The sequence below is a fragment of the Carcharodon carcharias genome, chromosome 14 (genome assembly GCF_017639515.1).
Source record: "Carcharodon carcharias isolate sCarCar2 chromosome 14, sCarCar2.pri, whole genome shotgun sequence".
Taxonomy (NCBI): Eukaryota; Metazoa; Chordata; class Chondrichthyes; order Lamniformes; family Lamnidae; genus Carcharodon; species Carcharodon carcharias.
This window is the reverse complement of record NC_054480.1, coordinates 78,985,161-79,012,810: the sequence shown is the minus strand read 5'-3', so window position 1 is coordinate 79,012,810 and position 27,650 is coordinate 78,985,161. Positions and strand designations below refer to the sequence as shown.

Here is a 27,650-nt window from a genome sequence, read left to right as displayed (position 1 = left end):
ATTAAGAGAAATTTTTTGCTGCCTATCCAACCTTATGGTTGGCAGGCAGATGAAAATGCCAAGCAGCCTTTGCACCTTTGTGGAAACCTCATCCACGGGCATAATGAGGCTTCCAAAAGCAAATAAAAATCAAATAAAAACTTTATTTTTTTCATTAATAATATGTCCCTGCTCATGTGATAGTGTCACATGAGGGGACATGTTTCATAACATTTATAAAATAGAACCACAGAACCATAGAAAAGTTACAGCATAGAAGGAGACCATTCGGCCCATCTTATCCATGCCAGCCCGAGGACACCCAGGTGCCCTTTCTAAGCCCATCTTCCTGCACCCGGCCCATAGCCCTGCAGCTTACAGCACTTAAGGTGCAGATCCAGGTACTTTGTAAAAAAGTTTAGAATTTCTGCCTCTACCACCAACTTGGGCAGCGAATTCCAGACACCCACTACCCTCTGCGTAAAAAAGTTACTCCTCATGTCCCCCCTACACCTTCTGCCACTTATCTTGAATCTATGTCCTCTGGTTCTAGAATTCTCCTCCAAGGGAAACAATTTTATCCTGTCCACTCCATCTATTCCCCTCATAATTTTGTACACCTCAATCAAGTCATCTCTCAGCCTTCTTTGTTCTAAGGAAAATAACCCCAACCTATCCAATCTTTCCTCATTGCTACACTGTTCTAACACCGGCAACATTCTTGTAAACCTCCTCTGCACTCTCTCCAGAGCCATTACGTCCTTCCTGTAATGTGGTGACAGAACTGCACACAATACACCAGTTGTGGCCTCACCGGTGTTTCATACAATTCCAACATTATATCTTTACTTTTATATTCTATACCTCTGCCACTGAAGGAGAGCATTCCATATGCCTTCTTTACAACCTTGTCTACTTGAACTGCTGCCTTCAAGGACCTGTGTACTTGTACACCAAGACTTCTCACTTCATCTACCCCTCTTAGTATATTCCCATTTATTGTGTAATCCCTGTAACTGTTTGACCTCCCTAACTGTATAACCTCACACTTCTCTATGTTAAAATCCATCTGCCACTTTACCGCCCACTCCACCAACCCATCTATATCGTTTTGGAGATTGTGGCTAGCCTCTACACTATCCACTACTCAGCCAATCTTTGTGTCATCTGCAAATTTCCCAATCGTGCCTCGCACATTCACGTCCAAATCATTAATATATAACACAAACAGCAAGGGTCCCAACACCGAGCCCTGTGGAACACCACTTGAGACAACTTTCCATTCACAAGGGCATCCAGCAACCATTAGCCTTTGTTTCCTGTTATAAAGCCAACCTTTTATCCAGTTTGCCACATTACCCTGACTCCCATAGGCTTTTACTTTCCTGACCAACCTGCCATGTGGGACCTTGTCAAATGCCTTGCTAAAATCCATGTACACAACATCCATTGCACTACCTTCATCAACCCTTGTTGTCACTTCCTCAAAGAATTCAATCAAATTTGTGAAGCAAGACCTTTCTTTAACAAATCCATGCTGACCATCCCTGACTAGTCCATGCCTTTCCACATGACAGTTAATCCTATCTCTCAGGATTGATTCTACTAATTTGTTTACCACCGATGTAAGACTAACTAGCCTATAATTGTTTGGCATTTCCTTTGATCCTTTTTAAACAATGGAACTACGTTTGCATTTCTCCAGTTCTCTGGTACCTCCCCTGTATCTAGTGAAGATTGGAAAATCATCCTCAGAGCATCTGCTATCTCCTCCCTGACTTCCTTCAGCAGCCTTGGAAACAATCCATCTGGCCCTGGTGACTTATCAATTTTCAAGGATTAAAACCCTTCGAATACTTCCCCTCTCTTTATGAGTATCCCGTCCAATATCTCGCAGTGTTCCTCCTGGACTATTATATCTACATCCTCCCTTTCCTCTGTAAACCTGGAGACAAAATATTCATTCAAAACCCTTCCCACAGCCTCTACATCTACACACAAGTTTCCATCTTCATCTCTGATAGGTCCCACTTTTTCCTTAACTAACCTTTTAGCATTAATGTATTGGTAAAACATCTTTGGGTTATATTTAACTTTACTTGCTAATCTTTTTTCTTGCCCTCTCTTTGATTTCCTTATTTCCTTTTTTACTTCATCCCTGCACTTCCTATATTCGTCTAGGCTAACTGCAGTGCTTGGTTCTTTGGGCCTATTGTACGCTTTCTTTTTCTGTTTGATCTTCCCCTGTATTCCTCTAGACAAGCAGGTGGGTCTAGATTTCTCAGTGCCACTGTTATTTTTGTAGGGGACATGTCTACTTTGTCCAATTAGGATCTTGCTTTTTAGTGCTTTCCACTGGTTTTCCACTGTTTTATCTTCCAGCAGTGCTGTCCAGTCCACCTCAGCCAAGTCCCTTCTCATTTCTGCAAAATTTGCCTTCCCCAGTTCAAGACTTTTACTCCTGCCTTATCTCTGTCCTTTTCCATGGTAATGCTAAATTTAACTGAATTTTGATCACTGTCCCCGATATGTTCGCCAACTGTCACTTCATCCACTTGCCCTTCTTCGTTCTCTAAGGCTAGGTCTAGAATTGCATCTCCTCTCGTTGGGTTTGTCACTAATTGGTTGAAAAAATTTCCCTGGACACGCTGCATGAATTTTTCTCCTCAATGCCCCTTATATTGTTTGAATCCCAGTTGATATTAGGATAGTTGAAATCTCCTACTATTATTACCCTCTTGTTCTTACAAGCAGAAATTTGCCTACATATTTGTTCTTCTACCTCCCTTTCACTATTTGGGGGTCTGTAGTATACTCCCAGTAGTGTGACTGCCCCTTTTTTATCTCTAACCTCAATCCATAAACCCTTGTTTATTGACCCATTTAGTAAATCATCCCTTCTCACAAATGGAATTGATTCTTTAACCATTAATGCTACCCACCTCCTCCTTTTTTATCTCCTACTCCATCGTGTCTGAAGACTCTATAACCAGGGAAATTAAGCTGTCAGTTTTGTCCCTCCTTTAGCCAGGTCTCCATTATAGCAATCACATCCTGCTGCCATGTGTCTACCTGTGTCCTTAACTCATCTATCTTGTTTGTAATACTCCTTGCATTGAAGTATAAACAGTTTAACCCCTCAATTTCCCTTGCTGGACACTTTGTAAACTTTGCTTCTCCTGTAACTCCATGTCTATCACAATGTCCCTAGCTAAAGTTCTACCTCCATTTTTCTGATCTGAATCTGACCTATCTGATCCTAGTCCTGGGATCCCATCCCTCTGCCACACTAGTTTAAATACTCCCCAACAGAACTAGCAAAAGCTCCTGCAAGGACACTGGTCCCAGCTCTGCCTGGGTGCAGCCCGTCCAGTTTATACAGGTCCCACCTTCCCCAGAACTGGTCCCAGTGCCTCAAGAATCTGAATCCCTCCCGGCTACACCATCTCTCCAGCCATGTGTTCATTTGGTCTATCCTCTTATTCCTGCTCTCGCTAGCACGTGGAACTGGGAGTAATCCTGAGATTACTACATTTGAGGTCCTGCATTTTAATTTATCTTCTAACTTCCTGCACTGAGCTTGTAGGTGCTCATCCCTTAGTTTACCTATGTCTTTGGTACCAATGTGTACCACAACCACTGGCTGCTTACCTTCCCTCCCCAGAATGTCCTGCAGTTGCTCCGTGACATCCTGGATCCTAGCACCAGGGAAGCAACATACCATCCTTGATTCTTGTTTGCGGCCACAGAAGCATCTGTCCGAGACCCTAACTATTGAATCCCCTATCACTATAGCCCTGCCGTTTGTTTTCCTCCCACCCCTCTGAGCAGCAGAGCCACCCACGGTGCCGTGAACTTGGCTGTTGCTGCTTTCCCTTGAGAGGCCATCCCCGCAACAGTATCCAAACCGGTATATCTGTTAGAGAGGGGGATGACCACGGGGGACTTCTGCATTACCTTCCTGAGTCTTTTACTGTTCCTGATGGTCACCCATTCACTTTCTGCCTGTGTAATCTTCACCTGCAGTGTGACCACCTCGCTAAACGTGCTATCCACGACTTGCTCAGCGTCTTTAACTTTTTTGTTGAAGTCAGTCACCTTCCTGCCTCAGGGAGGTTATGTAGTGTGCACTTGCGAGCGTGCTAGAAAGTTGCACTTGCCCTGCTCGCACTCCCCCCCAACCCCCGCACAGGCAGCGCTGAGTGCTGCCACTCGCGTTTCACGCTGGGCGGCCCTTGATTGGCATGCCAGCATGAAATTGCCTTCTAGGCCCGATCACTGATGGAGGTCGGCTTCCCGGCCGCCCCCACCGAGCCTGCACACCAAGGGCAAAATTCTGCCCTATGATTCTAAGGGAGCGGTGTTTATTCTATACAAAATTTTCTTTTATGTTTCAGTGTCCAATATACTGAGCAACTTATGACTCAAACTATCACCTATCACTCCAAACAGCACCGATGCTCGAACAAACAGCCACACCTATTACATTACTGGAAAATAATACTATTACGGTATTCTTTAAGTTGTATATGTGTCATCATTTGTACATTTAAAACAGTGCTTGGGCATTAAAGGGGTTAAATATTAAACTGGTATGCTGGTAAGGGTATACAGGCAGCTGGTAGATCTAGAGTAAAATTGGGAACCTCTGAATTACAAAATGTACAAGTGAATTAATTATCGGAGAAACACTGATAATTTCAATAGAGGCGGATTATCTGTCACAGAATTATTACAGCACCGAAGGACGCCATATGGCCCGTCATATTTGTGCTGGCTCTCTGAAGAAGCAATGCCATCCCATGCCTTTTTCTTGTAACCCTGCACATTCTTCCTTTACAGATAGTAATCTAATTCCGTCCAGAATGCCTTGATTGAACCTGCCTCCACCACACTCTCAGGCAGCGTATCCCAGATCCTCACAACTCACTATGTAATAAAGTTTCTCTTCATATTCCCAATGCTTCTGTTACCAATTACCTTAAATCGGTGCCCTCTTGTTTTCGATCTTTCCACCAATGGGAAGAATTTTTCCTTGTCTACTCTTTCCAGACCCCTCATGATTTTGAATACCTCGATCAAACCTCATTCTTGGACCTGACACATTGGCCAAAGTTTCAGATGCACCTTTTCTGTCTTCTAGGACATCTGTCAACTCCACTCATCACTAACTATCAGTGACCTACTATCTAAATTGGATATAACAGCCTTGTGGTTATGATACTAGCCTAGTAATCAAGGGCTCTGAGTTCAAATCCCACAACAGAAACTTGGCAAATTTAATTTGGTAAATCCAGCAATTTATTGCTAGCACCAGATAAGATTGAAGATGTTGCATTGTTAGAAAAATCCAACTAGTTCAGTAATGGCCTTTAGGTAAGAAAATTTGCTGTGTCTACCCAGTTTGATCTATGTATGATTTACAGTTATCCTGAAGACTCCAGGAATTAAAGGCCAGACACCTGAATGAGTGATGGAAGGAGGTTCTTTGCTGTGGGAGCTGGTTCTGAGAGGTCCTTAGTTTTCTGGGTGTTTAGTGAAAGGCACATTTTCTCATATGCCTCAGAGAAGAAGTCAACATTGACCTGGAGCTCAGTTTCTGAGTGTGCAGACAAACATTATTTGCATACTGAAGCTCAATGACTGAGGTTGGAGTGGTATTGGTTTGGACTGAAGACTGTGTATGTTGAATAGTTTTCCCGTCTGTTCTGTAGATTGTCTCCATGCCTGTGCATAATTTGCTAGAGGTGAGGTGCAGGATTGCAGTGAGGAAAATGGAGAAGAGAGTTGGTGCAGTGACACAGCCTTGTTTGACCCCAGCCTTCACTGAGATAGGATCTGTGGTGGTTCTGTTGGTGAGGATCACAGCTTGCATGTCATCGTGGGGTAGGCAGAGGATTGTGACAAATCTCTGAGGTTAGCCAAATCTGAGGTGAATACTCCATAAACCTTCGCAGTTGATGGAGTCAAAGGCTTTTGTGACATTGAAAAAGGCCATATACAATGTTTGGTGCTGTTCAATTAAAATCACTGATGAGATCCTGGAAAATGTGGATTATTTTCTCGATGAAGGCAGACATGGATGACAAAATACATCATCGCCTCCAATGGGCCAACTCAGCCTTTGGCTGACTCAGGAAAAGAGAGAGAACCAGGTTCTCAAACCAGAGGCTAAGGTCATGGTTTTCCAGGCACTGGTGTGGTGCCCACACTTCTTTATGCTTTGGAGACTTGGATGAACTATAGCAAGTACCTCAAAGCACTAGAGAAGTACCACCAGCAGTACCTCCAGGAGATCAACATCAATGTGGCTGACTCTTAACTTAACCAAGCAGTTGTATCAATTGTTTCAAGCTCCTACAGAGAAGAAGGCTTACCACCATTTTCTGATGGCAATTACAATAAATGTCCAACTTTGCTAGTGACAACTGATTCATGAGAATAAATTTAAAGAAAATCAAAGTGATTTTGTGTCTTAAAGGCACAGGTGTTAAATTGTCTGTCTAGTTTGGTACTGAGTCACAAAGACCAGGTAGGTCCTGGGTTTGGTCCCAGTCTGTACTGAGTTAGCCGACCTATGCCACAATGTGGTTGATTCTTAATGTTCTCAGAGTTACTGGAAATGATGAATGAATGCAGACTTGGCAGCATTACCCACGGCCTGAGAACAAACAAAAAAATCGATTGGCTAACACCCAAGTAACCAACTGCCAGCACTGGTCAGATGGTTACCTTTCAGCAGGCTTTACAGTGATGAATGTATCCTGAAAGCCTCTTCTGAAGCTTAACCAGGCTGTCAGAAGGTGTCACCTCTGTTCTAATTCTGACAGCCCATGACAAGACTCTGGCAGATGTTGCATGATTTCCAGTGATGCCAACAATCTTTGGCACTGCTGGGACTTTGTGAAACTATTTGCTGAGAAGTATTTTGGTGTCGCTTACATTTGCATTGCCTTTACAAAGGAAGAGAATTAAGTTAATGTTGCAGTAGAGGAGGGGGAGTAGAGGTATTGGATAGCCAGTTTCCACCAAATTACACAACCTCTTGTTGCTAAAACATAAATCAACAGATGCAGACAGAGCAAAACAAAAGAACATTATTCACTGAGGATGTTTTCCCTTTTTGAAATGGATTCAAATTGGAATTGGTTCTTTAAAAGGCTCCAGATGCAGGTGTTAATGGATGACTTACAGTGAGGGAATTTGTCTGAAATAATGGTGAGACCCTTTTTAAAAATAGATGTAGAGACTGTCTTTCAAACAAGGTGTTAATGGGATAAAAGCAAAATACTGCGGATGCTGGAAATCTAGAACAAAAACAAAAATACCTGGAAAAACTCAACAAGTCTGACAGCATCTGCAGAGAGGAATATACTTGACGTTTCGAGTCCTTATGACCCTTCATCAGAAGTAAGGAAATAGAGAAATGAGCTGAAATATAAACTGGTAGAGGGGGGCGGGACAGGTAGAGCTCGATAGGGGGCCAGTGATAGGTGGAGGCAAAGAAGAGATTGCCAAAGATGTCATAGACAAAAGGACAAAGGGGTGTTGCCGGTGCTAATATTATTGAAGGAATGTGCTAATGGGAACATTAAAGGTAGCAAGCAGGACAAACTAATGGCAGATGGCCCCTGTGGGGGTGGGGTGGGGGGAAGGGATCTAAATGGGCTAAAAGGTGGAGATAAAACAATAGATCAAAATAAATTTAAAAATAGGTGGGAAAAGAAAAATATATGTGTAAAAAAATTATAAGTTATTGCAAGAATTATTGGAATAATTTATAATTTTTTTACGCATATATTCAACACCCCTTTGTCTTTTTGTCTATGACATCTCTGGCAATCTCTTCTTTGCCTGCACCTATCACTGGTCCCCTATCGAGCTCTACCTGTCCTGCCCACTTCTACCAGCTTATATTTCACCCAATTTCTCAATTTCCTTAGTTCTGATGAAGGGTCATACGGACTCGAAATGTCAACTGTATTCCTCTCTGCAGATGCTGTCGGACCTGCTGAGTTTTTCAAGGTGTTAATGGGAGATTGTCTACTTTTTCAAAAGCCTGCTGAAGGTGAGATTCTCTCTATACTAGTTCTTACTGCTCTGTAGCTGGGAGCACTGGGAGGCCATTTCCACATAGCTTTCATATTTTGCTTTAGTTCAATATTAACCTCACTCTACTGGATTCTGATATACAGTTCTTTAGCAGCCATTGGCAATTTCAACCCAAACCATGCAGATTTCACAGAGTCATAGGATGGAATTTTACGGTCCCTTCCGGTCCCGCCAAAGTCAGTGGACTTTTGAACGGCTTTCTGCATTTTAAGACCCCGCCCCCACCACGATGGGGCCATAAAATTCCAGCCATAGAATTGTTGCAGCACAGAAGGAGGCCATACAACCCTGTTGTGTCTGTGCTGGCACTCTGAAGGAACAATTCACCTCGTGCTATCCCTCCACCTTCTCCCCATGATTTGTTAGGATTGGTGGTCTTGTTTTTTGAGGACAGAGAGACAGGAGTAGACCATTCAGTCCCTTTAATCTGTTCTGCCATTGAATGAGAAAACATTGCTCACTGTATTTTAGCTCCACCTAACATATCTCAAGGTTGTGAAAGGCACGATAGAAATGCAGTGTTTCTTCTTCCAACTTCTCTGAGTATACAGAGCTGTAGTAAATCAATTGATTCTGATGAATACAAGTTGGACATGACCCAATGAAAGGCAGTTATATGCTGATAACACAACGCACCTTAATGGCATCATAGCCAGGTGAGTGCCAAACACTGGCACCTGATCCTCAGTTTCTGGCCAACTCACAACTGTACACATCATTTCTCATTTGAGTGCATTTGCCAAATAATCAGGCAGCCAGCTAGTTTGGTGAGGTGGTATATTTGGTTATATCACAATGGGACAAGCTGGTTTCATGAGTTACCAGTTGAACTCCTAGCAGGATAAGGTATTGAGTTGAGAAAGCTTTTACCCAGAAGGAGCCCCAGTGCTTTAATTCTCACACATGTCCTACAAAACAATTTCAGCATAGTGGATGCCTGCAACAGATTCTCAAGACATCCATCGAGCTGGAGCTGGCTGAAGGATGTGGGAAGAGCAGATATTACCATAATAATTACAGGGCCTGACTGCATGGCCCATCCCTCTATGTGAAGGCCTGGGTTTCTAGCCCCTAGACTATCTTTAAGAATTGCTCACAAACTGCAGAAGAGGTCCCCTCCATGTAAAATTAAACTCACAGCCAACACGACTGAATCTATGGCCAGGATTTTCCGCCCTGTTCTGGGTGGGCAAGTTCGGTGGTGGGATCGGAGAACCTAGCAGGAAAGCCCTAGCCATGTTTCCTGACGATGTAAATCCAGGACCCCCCCACCACGTCCCCCCCTCCCCCCACTTCAATGGTGGGCCGGGTTTCCTGCCATTGAGCATAGGGAGTAAATTGTAATAAACTTGCATCTAATTATTGTGGCCACAACCAGAATCATGCCCCCAGCATGATTTTACAACAGTGTGATTTACAACAGCCTTTAAAAGGAATGAACATGGTGACCTCAACTTTGAGGGCAACTTGGAGGTGAGTGCACACAACTTTGTGTAGCACTCGTGATGATCCCAGCAGCTCCACGGATTTAGGGAGGGCACAGGCAAGTCTCTGCAGTGGCTTCTTCACAGTTGGCTAGTGATGCCGGGGCAAGGGCGATAGTGCAAAGGCGGAAGGGTGAGATGGCAATCTTGAGGCGACAGTGCAAAGGGGGTAAGAGGAGAAGGCAACCTCATGGCAAAGGAGACTGTGCAAAGGGGTAATTGGGGAGAAGGCAACCTCAGGGCAAAGCTGACAGTGCCAGGGGATTGAAGGTAACGCTGATTGAAGTTTGAGCACAAACATATGCAGGGACTTGTGGGGGGTGAGGAGGTGGTGCAGGGAGAAGGAAACAACTAGGCTAATGGCAAAACATATCAAAGATGAGCCCTCCACTGGAACTGAGAGCGTTTAAGTTTGAGCTCAATTGACATGCTTGGAGTCAGCCTAGTCAAGCAACTGTGCCCACTCAAGCAGCACTTATTCCTGACAATGCCAATGATTGCTTCTCTGCTGTTAACCCCTTGCACACACTTCAAACTTGAATGAGTGTGATGATGCTGTAGAACCATTGCGTGACTGGGCAAGCCTGAGGATCCTGTTGGGAAAGATGTCCATCGAACACTGACAGAGGGCTGTGCTGCTTGTTTCAGTTGACATTGAAAACTCTCATGGTACAAGCAAAGCGCAAAGCCTTGGAGTCTAGGTTAGGAAAATGCCTGTGCCTGAGAAAAGAGTTCAGAATGCAGTTGAGTGGCTGAGCTGCCGCCACTTGGTCATGTGGTGTGGGGCGGAGCTGTGTGGGCATGGTGAGCCATCATGTGCACTAAACACTAGGTATCCATGTGATGGCCTGGACTCTCTGGCATGTTAAGGGCCTTGAGAGGCAGCCATAGGCGATGACTTGACCAAGCGTTGTCCTTCAGAGACAATTGCTGACCCTTGTGTCACTCTTTTTGATACTGCAGCATTGAGACCTTCAGGACCATGGAGCCTGGTGATCTCCCAGTCTGCCTGATTGCTTATAGGCAGGAGAGAAGAAGAAGAATGCGACGAAGGCACCTAGCTCGCCAAAGGGAGGAACAGAACCCTGAAGACCAAGGGGCGTAGGATGAACCCCACAGAGCAATCGTTCATAGGCGCATCACTAGATCCAGGATCTACAGATGGTTCATGTACCTGCAGATGGGCGAGAACCAGTGTCACCAATGCCTGTGCATGCCAAGGGAAATGGTCATGCACATATGCCACCTGTGATTTGGCACCACTGGGACTCGGAGGGCATCCATTGCCACTGGCAGTTAAAGTTACTGCCCCGCTTAATTTCCAAGCCAGTGGCTCCTTCCAGGGCTCCACTGGGTCATTTTTGGGATCTCACAAGTCTCCACCCACAAATGTATCCAGGAGGTCATGGATGCCCTTTTTCCCAAGGTATACAACTTTGTCAATTTTGACAGAGATCAGACAAACCAGGAAGCAAGAGCACTGCGATTTGCTCAGAATTTTGGATTTCCACAGGTGCAGGGTGCCAACGATTGCATCCATGTAGCTCTTAAATCTCCCTGGCAACAAGCAACCCAATATGTGAACTGCAAAGGTTTCCACTCTCTCAATGTTCAGCTGGTCTGCAGCAATAACAAACGGATCATGCAGGTTTAAGCAAGATATCCGGTAAGTGCTCACGAGTTGTACATCCTCAGCAATCTCAGATCCCTGACGTCTTCCAGGGACCGCACAGGATGCAGGATTGGCTCCTCAGGGACAAGAGCTACCCACAAAGGACATGGCTATGATGCCCGTGCGATGGCCTCAGAATCCTGGCGAGAGAAGGCACAATGAGGCTCATGCGACAACTCAGAGTTTGGTTGAGTACACCACTAGCATCCTGAAAATGAGGTTCTGGTAACTGGACAGATCTGGTGGAGCACTGCAATACACTCCCCAGAGGCTGTCACACATCATTGTGGCTTGCTGCGTGCTACACAACCTGGCGATGCAAGGGGGGGGAGGACCTGGATGATGAGGAGATGCAAGAGCTGCACGTCTCCTCCGATGAGGGGAAGGTCGAAAGGGATGAGGATGATGAGATCCTGGAAGGCGAAGGTGCAGGTGATGAGGCCATTGCACTGGCCAGATGAGGCAGGCATGCTCATGAGCACCCCCCCATTGCCACAAGATTCCAGGAGGATGATGATGAGATACAGTGAGGATACTCCTGAGATCTTCACATTGCAGCTGGGAATGTCTGACACGTCTCTGGCTGAGGGCAGCACAGATACACTCTTCATGTGAAGAGGCTCATGTCATGGAGACACTGCTGAGAAACAATGGCTACATGGACTTGAAGGCAACTTGATTATTTGGCAGGCTTCATCATCTGTCCTCTAAGGCATCACACCTTCAGCTGAAGGGAATAGTGATGAGATGGGATGGGGGAGCAGCCCCGCCTCTAAGGTGCTGAGAGCACACAGAAAACATCACGGAACCCTGTGACACTTGGGTACAAGATTCTTGCAGCAAACACAAGGCATATGGAGGTGCAGGAATCACTGATCTGGGGAGTGACTTTGAAGCTTGACAATCACTGTGCTCAAAAGTTACACCCTGCACAGGGGAGAGGCCTTGGACTGCGACACCTGCCTTCATTTTGTGCAGGAAACAAAGTTTCACATCTGATTCACATGAGCACTGCTCAAAGAGCCACAGACAAGGAGGCATTCTTAGTCAATATTAAGTACAAGTGATTAATGCCTGTGCCCACGTTTTGCAATTAAATTTTCTTGATCTTTCTAATCCTGCCGCTACCTCTTGGTGCTCCCCTGACACCCATAGTGGAGGTGGAGGTGGCCTCCTGACACAATGCCGTGTTGTCTGTGATGACCTTAGTGGGCATTCTTTTGAGGGCCGACCCCTGGAGGGCCCAAACTGCTTTCAGGGTCCTGGTGCATGGCAGTGGCAGCCTCCTCGGCCTGTGGAGCTGGTGCTGCTGGGGTCACAGGAAGAGGGTTTTGGATTAGCTGGATACTCTTGGAGTCACCTGGGTGGATGGCACTGGAGTGTGTCATCAGGTTCTTCTTCCAAGGTGTCTTTGGGGCTTGAGTCGAGGAACTAACTCGTGGACCCCTTTGGCTGCATTTCAGATGTGCCTGCGAAAGCAAGGAAAGATAATTAGTGCATGGCCGGGGACTGTGGAACAGGGGAACTCATTCGCAGCATGGTTGCCTGATGGATGTTACACTACTGGATACTCACTTAGTTAAGCACTGCCGAACTCTCCATCAGCACAGTAGTGGCCCAGATCATCCCTGGCCAGCTGGATGACTCTATTTTCAAAGTCCATAAGGACCTCGATGTCGGGCATTCCTCCACCAGTCTGCAACCTCTCCCTTTTGTTGTGTGCCAGCTTGTCCTGCATGAATACAGATGGAGAGAGTGTAAACAGGTTGCATGCTAGGCCAGATGAGAAGGATACATGGCATGTGTGGGTGGTGAGCAGTGCCATGGACGGGATGAGGACATGATCCACATGGAAGATGAAGGTGTGTGTGAGAGAGTGAGTGGTGATGTTCCTGGATTGATAGTGATTGAGATCCCTGTGGATTTGTGAAGCAGTTGTGAGTGTGTGAGTTGAGAGTAATGAGAAGAGTGACTTACCCTGACGGGACGGTGGAGGTTATTCATCCTTTTTCAGCATTAGGTGGCTGTCCTCTTTTGCAGGGTGTTGGCGCCGACTAACACCTCCCAAGCTGGATTGGTAACCTTGCTTGCTGGTCTTCACCCAGAGAGGCAGTAGAGGACTTTGTGGCATGCCTCCACAGCATCTGGTAGGCGCTTGAGGGAGGCGTCGCTAAATCTGGGGGCAGCATGTTTCCTCCCTTTGGCAGCCATCAGGTCCCAGAGGCTTTCCATCCCTTAGAAATTGCTAGTTCTGTGCAGGAGTGCCCTTTAAATATGGCAGCTGGATTACTGAAGGCTGTGGTGACAGCGGGGCGGGTGAATCAGAGGCCACCCCACCAGTAATCCAATGTGAAACCCGTGCCACTGCATTTTTGAAACAAAGTGTCGCACGATATGGTGGATAAAGCTGCCATTGCCATCAGTAGGTCAAAGGCTGCTTTCCCTGACTGAATCAGAGTTTGCCGATTTCTGGGACAATTCCGCCTTATATCAACTGAAGACCATTGACAGACAGTTACTAAGTAAAGTTGGGCTAAACCAACCAGGTATCAGTGAGGCTCACACATGATGTGGAAACTCAGGGAGGGGAGAGTGCAGTGAGCTAAGGAACAATTAAACAATGAGCAACAGCCCCATCTTTTAAAAAAAGACTCAGGCTCCTTTCTCTAGAAAAGAAAGTTGAGGGGTGACCTTTAGAGCTCTTTAAAATTATGAAGAGTGTTTGTTAGGGGAAACGTTCTACTTACAGGCATGTCAGAAACTAAGGCCATAAATATAAGATAGTCCTTAATAAATCCTATAAGAAATTCAGGAAAAACTTCTTTACCCAGCAAGTGGTTAAAATGTGAAACTTGCTGTCGCAAAGAGCAGTTAAGATGAATTATAAACTGCCACTCCAGAGCAGTACTGAGGGAGTGCTACATTGTCAGGGCTGCTGTCTTCCAGTTGAAATGTTAAACTGAGGCTCTGTCTGCCCTATCAGGTGGATGTAAAAGATCTCATGGCACTATTTCAAAGAAAAACAGGAGAGTTATCCCTGGTGTCCTGGCCAATATTTATTCTTCAATCAGCATCACTGAAACAGAATATCTAGTCACCATCAAATTACTGATTGTGAGATCTTACTGTGCATGAATTGGCTGCTGCGTTTCCTACATTAGAATAGTAACTACAATTCAAAAGTTCTTCATTAGCTATAAAGTGTTTTGGGACGTCTGGATGTAGTGAATGAAAGGCACTATTGAAATGCTTTTATTGAGTCCTCTTGAAAGAACAAAGCACAGTTTGATATAGGCCTCACTCCACACACTGCCCAATACAATTACTGGACAGGGATCAGGAAAAGGCTACAACCTCAATAACCTGCTAGAGGGCAGTAGAAGCAACGGAAATAACCATGTCACACCTGAATAATCTTTCCTCTCCCAGGAACGCTTGATCATTTCTAGTATCTCAATATCTGCCTTAACTGAAATCAGCTAGCTGGTTACCGGTCAATAATTAACCTGGGACCTGATCCTAGGTAAAGAAGATTGGGGACCTCACCTGCTGGAATGCCTGTGAACAGTACATGTGAAAATATGTTGTCAACCACAAGCTAAAGCCTTAGGAAGGTCAGGTACCCTTGCTAGCGCTGCCAAAGTTAAAGAAAGAGCAGAGATTAGCCAGGTTCATTTTCATAATGGATCATGCTGATACCTGTTGGTCATCCTGGATTTAGAGAGTCGTCTTTGCAAATGTATTGACCAATTTGTCAGTGTCATGATCTCCCCAATTATACCCTGAGCTACAGACATAGAATCACTCTCCGATTTACAGGCATAGATCAATCATTGAGACTACAGATATAGATCACTCCCTGAGGCTGGGGCACAAGCCAAAAGCATGTTTATGGGGTAATGTTCCTTGGCTATTCTCCCTGCTCCTCTGTAACTTTGCTGGGAACCCTGTTCAAACCATGGATGGAGTATCACCTTAAGTTACATTGGCTGTGCTTGTCATTGCGAGACGTTGCAACATTACTGCGACAAGTTTTCAGGTGGAAGCCTGGGTGAAAACTGGCATTGCGGATTAGCTACCCTTTATGGAAACAGCCCAATTCACATTTCCATTAATCCACAAATTGAGAATCTACCCCAAGTGATTCAAAATTTGGACCAGGTGAAATATTGGGATCAAAGGTATAGAAAGTTTTCTGACAGCAACGGAAGAGACCTTTCAGTCTCATTGCTGTCAGTTACTGTGGAGCAAATGACAGTTCCAGGGTCAGATTCTGGTCTGAAGCTAAATTAGTTAATCTCAGGCAGGCAGCAGTTTAGTTTACAACTGCTGTTATCTCACCTGGGTTAGAAAACGCAAAGAATTCTGCTCCTGATTACCACCACGCAATCCTGCTGGAAAATGTGCCTGTGTGAAGTTTGGATTAAGGACAAAAGTTTAGCTGAGCTGTGAAGCCTTCACACAATGGTCAACATTGATCATTTAAACTCTATATGCGAAGAATGGATAACGTACAGGAGAGTTTTCATTGGTTATTGAACCATATGCCAGGAGAGGAGTGTGGGAATGGGAGAATGTGGAAGAGAGGGGGAATACTCCAGTATTCAAAGGGTTAACAAAAATATTAACAGCTGCTCAAGTTTGATTGAGGTGACTGCATCAAGTGAGGTTTACATTCAGCAGCTCCACACAACAGAACAGACGGGAGACAGGCCACAGTGTGAATACTTAACCAGGGAACTCCACCAGGAAACATTTCCCTGCCTCCAAATATATCTCTGTGAGCTGAGATTTTAACCCTTAAAGTGCAGCACGAACATAAACCCTGCACCAGCACAAAAAAACAAGCCTACAGTTACTATAGAGCATTTCAACTCAATTTCTTAACACTTTACATTCAAGATTGAAGGAGACTCATAGAATGAGACCATTCGGCCTATTGTGTTTTGCAGATTCTTTGAAAGAGCTCCCTAATTAGTCCTACTCTCTTCTTTCCCCATTGCTCTGCAAATTTCTGCTTTTCAACAATTTATCCATTTTCCTTTCAAAAGTTGCTTTTGAATTTGTTTCAACTATTATTTCAGGCAGTGCATTCCAGACCATACAGACATGTGTTAAAAAAAATTCATCACATCAGTCCTTTTGCCGAATATCTTAAAGATACAATTTATATTTGTGTGATCTTCCTTGTTAAAGCTCCTTCTGTGGACACTCTGTCAAACTGGCATGTTCCTGGATTCTGTTGTGCCAACACAAGTCTGCTTCTGCTTCTTTTGTTTTTGTGAGAAAGTTAAATGCTTTCCATAAAAAGGAAGGTAGGGATTGAGGAGAGGAAAGTGTGTATCGGGAGACCAGACAAGGGGAATTGATATCCATAGCATGGCCTGGCAGTACCTTCCAGTGGCTGATTGGAGAACAGGTACCTGGGAAGGCCCATTAGTAAAGATCACTGTAGTTAAAAGATTGGGCATCAAGGAGGAGGGAGAAAATACTAAGTAAGCAGTGAGATGGGTGATGGGGGGGAATACCTAACTAAATTTGCAGCTGCCTGTGTTGGCCTTCGAGTTAAAGGTACACTTAAAATTGTGACAATTCAGTTCCTACTTGAAGTGGATTCTCATTCAAAATGCCAAATACTATCAAGAATTTTTACAGCTGTCTACAAACTAAGTGTGCGGCACCAAGAATGCTAAAAAAACACTCACCATTGAAGATTTAGATTCATCCTCACAGCCCCAGCTGTAATTTGAATCAAAGGAATGTTCTAGACTCACCCAGGTTGACGAAGCTCATGACCATGTCGGCATCACTGAGAAAGGTGCTGTCGTGTAGCCTGGCCAGTGGAGGTCCCTGGGTGGTGAAGAGGGCCTTGTATGGATATGAGTAGCCCCCTGCCTCCTCCATCAACATGGAATTGTAGAGATCCAGCATGAACATGGGTGCCGAATTGTGTTTGCCATGCAAGTGTGGTCTGGGGCGGTGAGGCAGACCCAAGATCGAGAGGATTTCTCTCTGCATTTCCCGCCTCTCCTGGCTCTTTAGACGGCCGTGGATGAAACTGGAATGGATCCCGTTGTCAGTGGTGAGACTTCCCAAAATCGACTGCAGCAAGAAGCAGTTCCAGAGAAGTCCTGTTACAGGTTTTCTAATTAACAGCAGGAAGCTCATTCTTACACTCAGGTTGGACTGCTGTGTGACTCTTCTACACAAACATGGTCACTTTCTCTCTCTCTCTCTCTCTCTCTCTGTCTGTCTCTCTCTCTCTCTTTGACTCTTTCTTTTTCCTTTCCCTCACAGCTTAGTCGAGGTTGCCCAGTCAAAGCTATCCGAGTGAAGGTATAGTTCAGAACCCATGTTGTCTGAACTGACTCCTACAGTTAAGCGAGAGAGCTGGAGAGTTACTTCACCTACAGGAGTTGCGATCCCTTTGCATGTAAATCTGTGCAGTTGTCTGGTGCAGACGGAGCCAGCAGGAGGCTGCTTATGTGGGAGGAGCACCCTCTAGTCTAAACTCAAAAGTAACAACAGCAAATTATCTGAATGTCTTAAGGGCGTCTGTAATTAAGTGAGAGGAATGGGCTTTTGAATTTAACTGCTTGCTGATGAAGAGATGAAGGGGTGAGGCTGACATAGGGCAGGATGGCTCCTTGCTTTTTTCTTTTTATCGAATGGAATTATTTTGAATTCCCAGTTGCTGTCAGGGATTTTACCCACAGTGTCTCTCTTGCTTTATCAATGTCCCTTTCTGTGAACCTGTAAATGTGGGAGGAGGGCAGCAAGGAAGAGAGAGAAAGAGAGAGAGAAAGCAAGTTCTTAGAAACACCCCAACCTGCCTTCACGTACAAAAAATTGCTTTAAAGGACTGTCACTGTTGATATCACAAGCCTAGACAGCAGTCATTTCATGCATAGCAAGATTACACCAACAGCAATCAGACCAATGATTGATGAATCTGTCTGAAGAGGGAAGTTTTCCCGTGACCACATCTTTCAATATCTACCAAAATTGATTTGCTCTTCCTCTTTTAAATTTTAGTGGGAATGGATTTTAAATTTTCTCGTATTATCCCCTGACGTTATTAATCCCTTGTGAAGGTATGTTTCCCTCCAGTACCTTGCTCAAGTGACTATAATGTGTAAAACCAGACACTGAGTTTGTGCAGGCTATTGGACTCTGGGGGGCATCACAGCCAATCCTGCTTCAGTCCACACGTCAGTTGTTTCTGGCACTCATCCTTGGGAAACAATCAGAAGTTGAAGCCCCCACTAAACTATCCCTTCTGTCAGCATGGCGCTAAGGCCAATTGTAACATTTCCAGCAGTTCTGAGATCAGTCAGGTCAGCACAGGCCATGGAACAAAGCCAAACCTTTCCTACTCAGTACTGGCTGACTGTGGGGAGAGGTGTTAAGTATCATGGCTGAGTGATGATGACACCATTGAGTAGCATTGTCTGATCTTAATCCCACAAGGAAACTGGATGTAAACAGCTGAGGTAACAGGGAGAAATATCCTGTGTCAGTGATCATGTATGTCTATGGTGGGCAGTTTTGCTGGGTATCAATAGCTGAGATAACCGGGCTATGGACAAGTGTCCTTTATCAGTGATCACATTGCTTCAGTCATTGACACCTGAGTTAATAAAATAGATCGCCTGGTGCAGAGCTGAGGTACATTAATCCACTGGCTTCTGTACTCAGTATATTGCTGTTATCCAGAGAAGGAGGTGGGTTAGGGTTAAGGTTGAATTTGGGCTTCGGGATGGAGGTAGGGTCGGATTTAGGGTCAGAGATGAAGTTTTAGTTCAGGTGTTAGGGTCAGGATTAGGGATTTTGATACATTCCAGGGTAGTTGGGGTTAGGGTCAGGTTCCTGGGTAGGGTCAAGGTTACAGTTAGAAGAGCCTTGGAGTTTGGGTTCAGGGTTGACTTCTGAGAATAGAACTGGGATTGGGTTAGGATTCAGGTTAAGGGCCAGGACCAGAGGTAGAGTTACATTTAAGGGTCAGGGCTAGTCAGGATTAGGGATATGGGTAAGAATTGCACTTTAATTCTGCAGGCCTGGCTTTCACGCTCAGTGGCAGGTTCAAGCCCCACATGAAGTACGGTGCCATTATCCATGTGTAATGAAGCCTCCGAGTCTCTCAGACCACTTTCTGTGGTGAGGGAGATTTCCAGGGTGCGCTTAAAGTTGATATTGATTTCAGCTAGTAAGCGGCACCGTTTGGCATCGTCCTTGACTCCACAGAGCAGTCAGTCCCGCAGCATATCGGTTAATGTGCCCCCAAAGTCACAATGTTCCATTAACTGCTTGAGATTCGCCACAGAATCTGCAATGGACTCTCCCGGAGCATGAACTCTTGAATTAAATTTAAGATGCTGCATTATCACAGACGGCTTTGGCTGGAGGATTGCTTTCACTAGGTCCACTAACTCACTATATGACTTGGAATCAGGCTCAGGGCAGTCAGGTTGCGAATCAGGTTGTATGTTTTACTGCCGCATATACACGAGAGGATCGATTTCTGCTTCTCTTCAGCAGTTATTTCATTTGCTATAAAGTAAGATCCGAGGCGCTCAACGTACTGGCTCCAATCTTCAATATTGGCATCATATGGATTGATTCTTCCAAACAGCAGCATAACTGGTGAGTAGTTTTTAAAATTCAATTTACTCACAGTAACAGGGTGAGGTACACAGTCAAAGTCAATTTTACTCTCATCACCAAATGTGATGACTTGATGAAACAGACAAGCTTTGTAAGGAAACAGTAAAACTTTATTACAGAGACATCTTGGAGTGCTTGCACCAAGACCCGATCCCTCATCCGAAAGGCTCTGCCCCCGGATTGCCCACACTAAGAGTTCACTGATCGAAGCCCCCACAGTACATGACATGACCCGTGATTGCCAGGAGGGAGGGACAATACATGCACTTACCATATTGGTGGTGCAGTGTAGGTACAGAGTTAAGGTTAGGATTAGAATTAGGGTTCAGGGTTAGACTCAGGTTTTGTGTTTGGGTTTGAGCTGAGGTCAGGAGTCAGAGTCTGATGAAAGGCTACAGAGCTGATATGTTACTACTATGCTGGATATCCTATGTATTTCTATGTTCCTCTGTCCAGAGATGCTACCAGTTTTATCCAGTATTTCCGGCATTGTCTGTTTTTATTTTAGATTTCTAGCATCCTCCATATTTTGCTTTTGAAATACATTTTAAAGTGTAGATACTGTGGCAATTTTGGCAAAGGAATGTCCAATTCCCACAAAGTCAAATCCCATAAATAGCAAAAGACACGATGACCAGATAATCTGTTTCAGTGTTGTTGGTTGAAGGATAGGGTATTGGGAAGGACACTGGGGAGAATCTGCTGCTCTCCTTTGAAGTCATGCCATGATATACATCCCCTGAGTGGACAGGCTTCTCGAGTGTTTTGGGAGCTGCACTCATACAGGCAAGTGGAGGGTATTCCATCACACTCCTGACTTTTGCCTTATAGATGGTGGACAGGCTTTGGGGAGTCAGGAAGGTAGTCACTTACAGCAAAATATCCAGCCTTTGACCTGCTCTTGGAGCCACAGTATTTCCACAGGTGGAGAGGCAATAATTAAAACCTAGTTGCAAACTGGGAAAGTAGTTAATGATGATATAATCATAGAAGGAAGGGAGGTCGATAATAAGCACATCACGCTAAGCACAGCAGTTAAAAATAACAAAATCAACATTGGCAACAAAATTAATAATAATTTAATACCAGCTGAAACTGCAATTAGTAATAATCTAACAGTAGCTGAAACAGCAGTGGATAATAACCTTGAAACATGGATTAATAATAATCTAATTCATGTTTCAAGGTTATTATCCACTGCTGTTTCAGCTACTGTTAGATTAATAATAACCTAATTGTAGTTGTAAGTGGCGTTAATAATAACCAAATAACAGCTGCAACAGGGGTTAATAATAATGATGAGAGCTAGACTGGGCAGGGGGGTCTCTATGGGGTAAAGTTAGAGCTGTGGCCTAGGGGAAGGGAGGGAAGCAGTACAGGCAGCTGAATGGACCATATTAATCTTAGTGACAAGGAGTCCCTAGTATCCTCGCAGCTCCTTGGAGATGAGGGTGAAAGGAGTAGAGAAGATGAGTTTAAGGATAATTTTGGTAAAAGAAACTGAGGGTTACATTTTCCTTCCCGATGGAGTTTTGGCACAGAAGAGCAGGACTTTATGTGGTCAAGATAGATATAAAGATCAATGACTTAATCAGTTGTGTATCATGAACTTTTGAATGTAAGGGCGGGATCATCCCAGATTTGTATTAAGTGCAGTACCGAGAGGGAAAAACGTTTTACCCATTGGCCTCAATGGTGGATTTTCACGCCGTAATCATCCCAAACCTGCCTCATTAATCATGCTTTCCCGGGAAAGACACCATTTCAATGGCTGGTATAGTAGGTGGGCTCTCATTTTCCTGCCACACCATCACCTCACCGCTTCCTCACGCAGGGCGCAACATTTAAAGTGCACCCATGCACACACTTCTCATTGCTTGCAGTCCAGGACTGCTGCACAGAAGACATGGCCCCAAAAGGCTAGAAGACTGCATCCTCCTGATTCAGTGATGCATCCCTGAGATGCTTTCTACACATCGTTGGAACCCAGCACAATGTCCTCTACCCCAGCTCTGGCTGCAGGAGGCCCATCAGTGTCACCACTCAGGCTTGGGAGGCAGTGGCAGTGGTGGTCAGTGCCAATACTGCAAAGAAGAAATTGGCTATCCAGTTCAGAAAGAGGATGAATGATCTCATCCGTGCTGCCAGGGTTAGGCAACCATCCCATCACTCTAAACTCACACACTCACAAGGCCATCATACATTCACTGGCATCTCACTCAATGTCATCTCAAGGGACATCACCACTCATACTCTCACACACGCCCTCACATCTCCATCTGGCCTCATCTCCTTTGGAGACTGCCTCCTTAGCCCTCACTATCTTAAGGCCGCTTGCACAGATCAACATTTGTCCCCACACACACATACTGGGAAACCCCCCCTTCCCCAGTAATGCCCTGGTCCTGCAGCCTCTTCCCTACCTGAGGCCACCTCTCCCTTCCCCAAGCAAGTCCCGGCTCTGCGGTCAGTGAAAAGCCACTCCCGCCTTATGGCTGGTCTCGTAAGTAGAGACCTGCCCATGAGCCCCCCTAAAAGTGCTGTGGTGCTGCCTGCAAAACCTGGCGCTGATGACCGCGAGCGCTGCCCAAAGCAAGGTGGGCAAATAAGCCTCAAAGTCCCAAATGAAGTGCAGCTCGCCAGGTGCATGTTGCTTATGTTCAGTTGTGAAGCACGTCAGCATGCCCGGATGATCCAGCATGGGGGATGATTTGGCGAGCTGGCCTGATAACGATATGCAGATGTATTACATTGGCAGCGGGAAACATGGCCCACCATTGACAGGTGGAGCGGGTGATTGCAAACTGGTTTCAGGATAGTGTGAAACTGATTTCTGGCCTTTCTGCCATATTGTCCGCTCACACCAGCCATGACGCCTGACACCAGTGGGCACAGAAAACCCTGACCGAAGTCTTAGGCTTGGAAAGCAAAGGTTGTGATTGTACTAAGACAAAGCTTGAGGGTGGGAGTGTGTAAGGCGCAATAGAGAATCGGATTGTGATGTTTGAAGGTAAAAATAACACCTGACTTCACCACTAACCAGCTTCCTAAGCCCCTCTGGCTGTTTCCTTCACCCTTCCCTCCAACACTAAATACAAGCAGCTCATGGGACTTTTGTTACCGAGATCAAGGCCATCTGATCAGCTGCCTCTGCCACTTCCCTACTTTCCACTAGTCCAACGGGCCAAACATCCTCTAAGGCTCCCTCTTGCTTTAACCGTGAATCTGTATCTTTCTACAGCTTCTCTCCTTTCTTCACTCATGCTCTCTTCAGTAAGACCCACCTACAGCTCCTTTGACCCTATTTCCATTGAGCTGCTGACCACACAGCAGCCCCTTTCTGACTCCAATGTAAGCTGACATTCATAGTTGTTCCCTTGTTGCTGTTGCCTTTTCAAATCTGCCATTAAGCATCTCTTCTCAAAAACCACCACTTGACCCTTCATTCTTGCAACCTACCACCCAATTTCAGCCACCTCTCCTCTCCAAAGCCCTTGAACATGTTGTCATCTCACAAATCAGTTCCCTTCTTTCTCAGAACTCTACAGGGAGGATTTTCCCCTTGTCGGGCAGGTGCGGCGGACGGGCCTGGGAGTGGCCGCGAAATGGACCGCTGCCTGCGATTGGGCCCCGTCTGTGATTTCACGCTGGCTGGCCAATTAAATGGCCAGCCAGCATGAAGTGCACGCTGATACCTTCAGTGCTGCCTGGGTGAGGAAGGGAGGAGCGCAAGCGCTGAAGTGTGTGCATGCATGGGGGTGTGCTCAGTTAAAGCTCCCTGAAGGCACAGAGCTGCTTCAGGGAGCTGAAGATTTTAAAAATAAGGAAACCATGTCCTCACATGTGACTCTGCCACATGAACAGGGACATGTGAAATATGAGTTTCAAAAATTTTCATTGTTTTTTTTAGTTACTGTTTGAAACCTCAGACCCCATATTTCATTATTAGGAGGCAGCATAATGCTGAAAGACTGGTGATACAGAGCCCAAACCCTACCCGATTCCCTGTTTTTATCCTATCCAATATCGGTTCTGTATTCCCCCTTCCTGCTACAATGGCAGTGTTCTCTTTTCTTGTGAAGGTGGATGTAAGTACTCAGTCATGTCATTCTCATATTGGACCAGCTGATAAATTCTGTAATGACATTTGAACAAGTGATTGATTCTGTTCTGTCAGGACCATTCAGCTCTAGATAATAAAGCAGCATTTGAGTGAGTGTGTGTCAAGAAGCCCCAGTAAAACTGAAGAACAGGAGGAAAAGATTCCACAGGAAGGTGATTCTGATTATTGGAGGCCAATTGGCTCAGCACCAGGACATCATGGCAGGAGTTCCTCAGGATAGTGTGTTTGGCCCAAACATCTTCAGTTGCATCATTGACAACCTTCCCTCCATCATAAAGTCAGAAGTGGGGATGTTTGCTGATGATTACACAGTGCTCAGTACCATTTACGACACCTCAGATACTGAAGCATTCAGTGTCTATATGCAGTAAGACCTGGACAACATTCAGGGTTGGGCTGATAAGTGACAAGTAACACAAGTGCCAGGCAATGATCATCTCCAACAGGACAGAAGATATCCATCTCCCCTTGAAGTTCAATGATATTATCATCGCTCAATATCCCACCATCAACATCTGGGGAGTTATCATTAATCATAAACTGAACTGGATCAGCCATATGAGTACTGTGGCCACAAGGTCAGATCAGAGGCTGGGAACTCTGTGAAATTAACTCACCCCCTTACTCTCCAAAGCCTGTCCACCATCTAAAAGTCGCAAGTCAGGAGTGTGAACATATGAAATAGGAGTAGAAGTAGGCCATTTTTCCCCTCAAGCCTGCTCTGCCATTCAATAAGATAATGACTGATCTGTTTGTGTTTTGATTTCCACATTCCCTTCTACCCCCAATAACCTTTGATTCCTTTGCCTAACAAAAATCTATCTACCTCTGCCTTAAAAATATTCACTGACCCCACTTCCATCGCCTTCTGAAGCAGAGAATTCCATAGTCGCTCAACCCTCAGAGAAAAAAATTCTCCTCATCTCTGTCCTAAAAGGGTGGCCCCTAATTTTAAAACAGTGCCCCTTAGTGCTGGACTCACCCACAATAGGAAACATCCTTTCTACATCCACCTTGTCAAGGCCATTCAGGATCTTATATAGTTCAATTAAGTCATCCCTCACTCTTCTAAACTCCAGTGGAAAGAAGCCCAACCTGTCCAACCTATCTTCATAAGACAATCCACTCATTCCAGGTATCAATCTAATAAACCTCCTTTGAACTGCCTCCAATGCATTTACATTTTTCCTTAAATAAGGAGACCAAAACTGCACACAATATTCGAGGTGCAGTCTCACCAATGCCCTGTATAACTGAAGCAAAATATGTTCAATTTTTCCCATAATAAAGGATAGCATTCCATTAGCTTTCTTGATTGTATGCTGTACCTGCATTTTTCTGACCCTCTAGAACACCCAGATCCCTCTGCACCTCAGAATTCTACAGTAGTGCTCTGCTTAAGTGATGCTCTGCTTTTTTACTCCTCCTGCCAAAGTGATGGAACACTCTCCATTTGCCTGGACGAGTGCAGCTCCAACAACAATCAAGAAGCTCGACACCATTGAGGACAAAGCAGCCCACCTCATCCAACTCACCACCTTAGGCACCTCAACCACTGACACATAGTAGCAGCATTGTGTACCATCTACAAGATGTACTGTCAAGGCTCCTTCAACAGCAACTGCCAAACCGTGACCTCTACCACTTTGAAGAACAAGGGCAACAGGTGCATGGAACACCTGTAAGAAATAACTTTTTACTCTTGTAAGGTTACTCTAAAGTTCAAACTGGTGAATTACAAAAAAATAAGGAGACAAAAGCCATCACCTCGCCGCTTCACCACAGCAGGCGCCATATTTAAAGTTCAACCGTGCACACACATCTCAGTGCTTCCAGCTCACGACTACTGCAAGGAAGACAGCCATGAAAGGCAGGAAGATTGCAGCTCCCCAGGTTTAGCAACGCATCACTGAAATGCCTTTTGGATGCTGTGGAGGCCTATCTCTGCTCTGGCTGCAGGATGAGCAGCAGCATCACTGACCAGGCTTGGGAGGCGGTGGCAGCGGTGGTCAACGCCAACTCCCTTCAAAAGAGGACAGTCACCTAGTGCCGCAAGAGGATGAATGTTCTCCTCATTCTGCCAGCGTAAGTCACTCTTCTCATCACTATCAACTCACATACTCACAAACCCATCACATATCCACAGGGATCTTACTCACTGCTTGCTCAAGGGACCTCACCATTTACTCTCTCATACACACCTTTATTGTCCTCATCCTGTCCATGCCATCCACGCATGCCAGGCATACTTATCATCTGGCCTGGCAGGTATCTCCCGACACCCTCTCCATCTCTATTCATGCAGGACAAGCTGGCACACAACAAAAGGGAGAGGTCACAGACTGGTCCTTTGAAAACTGTGCTGACGGTGAGGTCGGCGCTGCTCTACCAAGTGACGATCCAGCAGTGCAACTTCCATTAGACAACCATGCTGTGACTGATGTGTCCTCTTTCACAGGCTACTGCCATGCACTAATTATCTCCGTTTGCTTTCTCAGGCACATCTGGGAAACAGCTGATGGAGTCCATGACCCAGGGCCTCCAATCCAAGTGCCGAAGAAACCCCTTAAGAGGAATCTGGAGGCACCCTCCTTGAAGTCCCATCACAGCACTCACCCATACCCTCCACCAGTGCAGTGGGACCTAGCTTTAGAATAGCCTCAGGATCACAATCTGGTGAGCACATCACACTGTCTGATTCATGGCAGGGACCTCCCTGGCATCCGGCACTTGGAGGACTGTTGGAGGCCAGAAATTTGCTGAGTCCGAGCCAGATGATGAGCCTCTGGACTCGGTCACATCACAGTTGTTGGAACTGCAGAGGCAAGCTCAAGAACATCAGGAAGGGATGTCCGCTGCACTCCTCAGGTTGCAATGCACGATGGAGGAGTCCATCTGTCTTCAGGCTGAGGTGATAGCACTGGCATTGCAATGCACCGAGGTCAACACTGGCAGGATGGTGATCACCATGGAGACCTTGGTCCAGGACATCGCAGCTGCACTGCTGCGCGGGCTGAACTCCATCGCCAACACCATTGTTGGCCTCCAACACTATGTACGCAAGAGGGGTGTTGGGCAGTTCGATTTCAGTCCAGCTCAAGGAGTCAGCCAGGGGCCCTCGGGCGCCCATAGGGAGGAGGATCAGCAGGTGCACGGTCCGGGGCCATTCACCCAGGTCACTCCGGGATGTCCGGCCCATCCGAATCCCCTCCTCCTTTGACTTCAGCAACTCCAGTCCACAGACCAAGGAGGGTGCCACTGCCACACAGCAGGATCCCAAAAGCAAGCCGGGGCCAACCAGGTCTCGGCCCTCCAGAGGACGCCCGCCAAGGTCATCACAGACAAGGCGTCGCAGTCAGCAGGCTGCCTCCACCTCCGCTGTGGATGTCCGGGGAGCACCAAGACATAGTGGCAGGGTTAGGAAAATTAAGTATTTGTTGCACAGCCTGGGCATGGGTGTTAATCCTTGTACATACTATTTGCTTTTGTCAATAAACTCCCAAAAAGGTCTCCCTGCCTATGGCTTCTTGTTCGGATGAGCAGTGTTCTTGTCACTCAGATGTGAAACTTTTTTGCACAAGATAAAGTCGGATGTCTCAGTCCAGGGCCTCTTCCC

General features: G+C 45.7%; 1 protein-coding gene across 1 annotated transcript in view; it reads right to left on the bottom strand.

Annotated features, from left to right (window-relative positions):
* The window catches only part of bmp7b (bone morphogenetic protein 7b), a 171,324-nt gene extending 153,599 nt beyond the window's left edge, over window positions 1-17,725 (bottom strand). Inside the window, exon 1 of the mRNA XM_041204552.1 lies at window positions 17,022-17,725. Coding sequence (XP_041060486.1) covers window positions 17,022-17,415 — 394 coding nt within the window. The 5' untranslated portion in view covers window positions 17,416-17,725. The remainder of the gene's footprint in view (window positions 1-17,021) is intronic.
* Window positions 17,726-27,650: the final 9,925 nt, after the last annotated feature.